At 38.5% G+C, this 6,000-nt stretch overlaps 1 protein-coding gene across 1 annotated transcript in view; it reads left to right on the top strand.

The window, feature by feature from the left end:
- LOC110466352 overlaps positions 1 to 6,000 on the top strand; it is an 80,197-nt gene that overhangs the window by 1,448 nt on the left and 72,749 nt on the right. The window contains exons 2-5 of the mRNA XM_021522799.1: positions 364 to 459; positions 907 to 1,040; positions 1,236 to 1,440; positions 4,500 to 4,651. Of these exons, the coding sequence (XP_021378474.1) occupies positions 364 to 459; positions 907 to 1,040; positions 1,236 to 1,440; positions 4,500 to 4,651 (587 nt within the window). The remainder of the gene's footprint in view (positions 1 to 363; positions 460 to 906; positions 1,041 to 1,235; positions 1,441 to 4,499; positions 4,652 to 6,000) is intronic.

Raw genomic sequence — 6,000 nt, 5'->3', positions numbered from 1 at the left:
TCCTGTTTGTGACAATCCTGTTTGTGACAATCCTGTTTGTGGTAGTCCTGTTTGTGACAATCCTGTATGTGACAATCCTGTTTGTGACAATCCTGTTTGTGGTAGTCCTATATGTGATAATCCTGTTTGTGACAATCCTTTTTGTGACAATCCTGTTTGTGGTAGTCCTGTATGTGACAATCCTGTTTGTGACAATCCTATTTGTGACAATCCTGTTTGTGGTAATCCTGTTTGTGGTAGTCCTGTATGTGACAGTCCTGTATAGTCCTGTATGTGACAGTCCTGTATGTGACAGTCCTGTATAGTCCTGTATGTGACAGTACTGTGTGACACACACTTATCCAATCACTATCTCATATCTAGGTAGCTTCAGATGTAACAACGGAATCTGTATCACTGATGAGAAGAGATGTGATGGCAGAGATGATTGTGGGGACGATTCGGATGAGATTGATTGTGGTAAGGTGATTTATATTATTTGTGTTAATTAGACATACATAATTTTCGTTTCTTTCACTTAATATCTTCAGGTAATATAGTGCGTATCAAAACGCCCTATATTCTCTGCTCCTTTGTACGAGGGCTTAATTAATATTAAGCCCTCGTACAAAGGAGGAAAGCATAAAAGGGCGTTCCCAGCGATAGCCTGACTGTTGGGGGTGTCCAGCAGAAGTCAGACTTTTGGGCTATTAAGTGGTTTAAATGCACGTTTATTAACAGTTTATATTTATGAATAGTTTCACATTATTCCAGTGGAATCAGATATGATATGTTTCTTTCTAAATAGTGGTTAATTTGTTTATTATATACTTGCAAATGCTATTTTTAGAATGAGTGGTCATTCCTCGAAAATAACTTTAATATTGTTTTGCATTTCTTGAACTGTTTTGCTATTTTGCATAACAGCTGCACGGTGTCGTTTTCACTTGATCAGCGATACGGGTCAGATTGCCTCCCCTGGATATCCCAACCTGTACTCTAATAGTACGGAGTGTTCATGGCTCATTGAAGGACTGCCTGGTAGCAATGTCAAAGTGCAAGTAAGGAGTGTTGCTGTGATGTCAAAATTATTAACACGGTCTTGATAATTTTGTTTTTCAAAGAAATATGTTTATATTTAATCATTTATTAAAAAACAGCTTTGTTCATTTATTTTCAAAAATATTTATTAAATTACATAATTGTCTGTTGCCTTGTAACGAATGGAACAAAATGTTCATTTATAATTTTTACAGTTCTCAAGTTTTGAAACAGAACTTAACTTTGACGAAGTGATCGTTCTTGTTGGCGGAAGAACTGCGTCTATGTCTGACTATGGTGGCAGATATTCCGGACATTTAACTGATGTCCAGGTGGTCAGTCCCAATAATCTCCTCATCATCAAGTTCACCTCCGACCACTCCAACACGTTCCAGGGATTTACAGGTCACTGGGAAACAGGTAGCGTTAACAATCTACTGGGGAATAATAGGGATAACTGGAAAATAAAAAAACTGAACAACCCACATGGAAACAGCTGCTTGAAAAACTTCGATGATAAACAGTCCTCAGGGAATATTTAAGGTTAAGACTCCAGAGAGAACTAAGGTATTATTAATAGTCCAGTTGAAAGTAGGTAATAGTGTTTGAACTATTTAATGTGAATCAGGACAGACTAAAACGTGTCAACTGTGAAGCAGGTAAGAGGTTTGTCTAATGGGGATGACAGGGTATGTTGTCTAATGGGGATGACAGGGTATGTTGTCTAATGGGGATGACAGGGTATGTTGTCTAATGGGGATGACAGGGTATGTTGTCTAATGGGGATGACAGGGTATGTTGTCTAATGGGGATGACAGGGTATGTTGTCTAATGGGGATGACAGGGTATGTTGTCTAATGGGGATGACAGGGTATGTTGTCTAATGGGGATGACAGGGTATGTTGTCTAATGGGGATGACAGGGTATGTTGTCTAATGGGGATGACAGGGTATGTTGTCTAATGGGGATGACAGGGTATGTTGTCTAATGGGGATGACAGGGTATGTTGTCTAATGGGGATGACAGGGTATGTTGTCTAATGGGGATGACAGGGTATGTTGTCTAATGGGGATGACAGGGTATGTTGTCTAATGGGGATGACAGGGTATGTTGTCTAATGGGGATGACAGGGTATGTTGTCTAATGGGGATGACAGGGTATGTTGTCTAATGGGGATGACAGGGTATGTTGTCTAATGGGGATGACAGGGTATGTTGTCTAATGGGGATGACAGGGTATGTTGTCTAATGGGGATGACAGGGTATGTTGTCTAATGGGGATGACAGGGTATGTTGTCTAATGGGGATGACAGGGTATGTTGTCTAATGGGGATGACAGGGTATGTTGTCTAATGGGGATGACAGGGTATGTTGTCTAATGGGGATGACAGGGTATGTTGTCTAATGGGGATGACAGGGTATGTTGTCTAATGGGGATGACAGGGTATGTTGTCTAATGGGGATGACAGGGTATGTTGTCTAATGGGGATGACAGGGTATGTTGTCTAATGGGGATGACAGGGTATGTTGTCTAATGGGGATGACAGGGTATGTTGTCTAATGGGGATGACAGGGTATGTTGTCTAATGGGGATGACAGGGTATGTTGTCTAATGGGGATGACAGGGTATGTTGTCTAATGGGGATGACAGGGTATGTTGTCTAATGGGGATGACAGGGTATGTTGTCTAATGGGGATGACAGGGTATGTTGTCTAATGGGGATGACAGGGTATGTTGTCTAATGGGGATGACAGGGTATGTTGTCTAATGGGGATGACAGGGTATGTTGTCTAATGGGGATGACAGGGTATGTTGTCTAATGGGGATGACAGGGTATGTTGTCTAATGGGGATGACAGGGTATGTTGTCTAATGGGGATGACAGGGTATGTTGTCTAATGGGGATGACAGGGTATGTTGTCTAATGGGGATGACAGGTATGTTGTCTAATGGGGATGACAGGGCATGTTGTCAAATGGGGATGACAGGGTATGTTGTCTAATGGGGATGACAGGGTATGTTGTTTAATGGGGATGACAGGGTATGTTGTCTAATGAGGATGACAGGGTATGTTCCCTATTAATCATCGAAACTTCACACATGACTTATTACTGGTAGTGACATATTACTTATGTATCACGGTACACTTGTATGTGGTACACAAACGAAGCATTTATACTTCGCATATAGTGGTATATGCTCGGTCACTGATCGCAAATGACCGAAACTGACCCTGAGCTATTAATTTTCCGATTGAAACATAACGGGTTGATGATGTGGAATATCGAGGTCTGTGTTAACTCTTCAGTTGAGGGCTCACACAGGAAACGTCTTGTTTATTAAAAAAGGAAAAGAGGATGTTTGTTAAGCTAAGAAGTGTCTTTTTATGCGAATTATATGTATAACGAGACTTAATTGATATACATTTGTCGTTTACATTTGTTACATGTTCCGGTACTTGTTTTGTTTTGTAATTACATGAACCTTACCGCTTCTCCTCCTATTCTCGAGGGGCCATGTTTAAGTTCAATAATATACAGGAGTAAAAAAAGCTGAAAAAGAAGTGAGCTATAGAAAATGGTGACAAATAAAAGTTATGTTAAGGAAAAGTGGACGTTATATCTTAACTTGGCTGCATATCTTAACTTGGCAAACAATACATATTGTCAACGCAATCCATGGATTTAATTTTGCAATGAGTATGGTAACCAGTTAGACCCAACTGTTTTGTTAAAATATTCATCGCAATGAAACATATAACAAACTACGAAAAGTCCATTTAAACTATACTCATTTGGTACTCGTGACAACAAAAGTGTAACGCGGTACACAAACGAAATATAAATGCTTCAAATGTGCCTGGCCGACTTCGGCCATCGTATTAGAGAAACAGAAAATGTAAACAGGCCCTGGGAAACGGGCGTAGCCGTACTGGAGTTGATTGATTTCTGATGATCAGGTATACAGTTGGTTTCTAAACCATCTTGAGTTTGGAGGTCTTGCACGGGATTGGAATATTGGGCTTGACATTGTTTCTTTATCTATGTTGTTACAAAGATAAGGTTAACAGTCTACAAGAAAAGAGACAAGGTAAACACTCTGTTAGGTAACAGGTAAGTTGACAAACGGGCAATGCTGACCGTATACTTGGTAGCATGTAAGTTAAACAGTCTACTAAGAAGCATGTAAGGTTAAAGTGTTACTGGGAAACAGGTTAGGTTAACAGTTCCTTGTAAACTTAACAGTCAACCTAATTAACTGGTTAATGAGTTACAGTTAAAGTGAATGGAATCATAGAAAACCGACAACGCCGTCTACAGGAACAAGATAAGTCGATTCGCTGCTGTAAATGAATCGGGTTAAATTATTCTGCAATGTAAAAGGAGCAACATGTAGGTTTGTTTGAACAACAGTTTGTTTAAAGATTAATTGAATTGCCAGGTACATAATCATGTAGGTCTATATATTCTAACATTGCAGTGACCCACAGTGTTCCCGTCACAGGGCTCCACCTGGAGGCTAACTCATCATTACAGGAAGTGACATCACCCTTTTATCCATCCTTTTACGTCAGTCAAAATTTGGAATGGATCATTTCGCCACTTTATGCCAGACAAGTTGTCCTTCTCCAGGTAAAATATCGCCACTTTATGTCAGACAAGTTGTCATTCTCCAGGTAAAATTTCACCACTTTATGTCAGACAAGTTGTCATTTTCCAGGTAAAATATCACCACTTCATGTCAGACAAGTTGTCCTTCTCCAGGTAAAATATCACCACTTCATGTCAGACAAGTTGTCATTCTCCAGGTAAAATATCACCACTACATGCCAGACAAGTTGTCATTCTCCAGGTAAAATATCACCACTACATGCCAGACAAGTTGTCATTCTCCAGGTAAAATATCACCACTACATGTCAGACAAGTTGTTATTCTCCAGGTAAAATATCACCACTACATGCCAGACAAGTTGTCATTCTCCAGGTAAAATATCACCACTACATGCCAGACAAGTTGTCATTCTCCATATTACAAACAGGTCAAAGCTAAGAATCTGATTTAAATATTAAATCTGGAAACGAATCTGACAGTATTGGAATAATTACTGAACGTGCATGTTTTAAAAATATACCTAGAAATCGTTGAATGTAAAACGTTTTGTAGTTGAACATTAGGAAAACTTGTTCTTTTACTGTTGATTGACACAGGAATAAAGAAATGTATTCATCGTATATAACAAAATAAAAATTCAACTCATCCAAAACCGTATCTATGTTCTAAAATTTGAAGATCCTAGGCAAAACCGAAGAACAGAAGAGTAGTTTTTATAAAAACATTCGAGAGCCATAAAGGTTCATATTACAAAAATGTATTTGCTTTATAATTTCAAAATAATTTCCAAGAGGTGCGTCAGTTGTTCTCACCTTAAGTGATTACATTACAGCACCCGGGGTAGCTGTATTCTTGAAACAGGGGTTTAGTTTTTTGTTTTAAACATATTTTATTGTAATTTATATACAATGGGAGTTGGGCACAAGTTTTACAACTTATATTAAGCCCTTTCCCTACAATATATTACTACAAATTATCAAGATGGCATATGACATATATATTTACATTGGCTGTACTTGCTGCGTCTGTTTGGCTATTAGGTTGTTTTCATGATATGACAATTCACTATTACCGTATAGTAGTAGCTGCAAGTTAAGTGGAATGAAATCATCTAATTCACGGTAGAGTTAAATTCTCTGATCCGCATAATTATTGCAAGTAAAAAAGAAGTGATAAGTATCTTCGATAGGATGTCCACATTGACAGTGCTGAAAATCTATTAAATTAGCATGAAATAAGTGATCGTTTAAGGTACTAAAGTTATTTATCAATCTGGTGTGTAAAATATTACTTTTTCTATCACCAAGGAGATAATATATAGGGACTTCTGATGTATTAAGCCTGTGAAGAGTATCTTTAAAAGCTGTAT

This window comes from Mizuhopecten yessoensis, unplaced genomic scaffold (genome assembly GCF_002113885.1).
Source record: "Mizuhopecten yessoensis strain PY_sf001 unplaced genomic scaffold, ASM211388v2 scaffold1669, whole genome shotgun sequence".
NCBI classification, from domain to species: Eukaryota; Metazoa; Mollusca; class Bivalvia; order Pectinida; family Pectinidae; genus Mizuhopecten; species Mizuhopecten yessoensis.
This window is presented reverse-complemented; position numbering and strand designations above follow the sequence as displayed.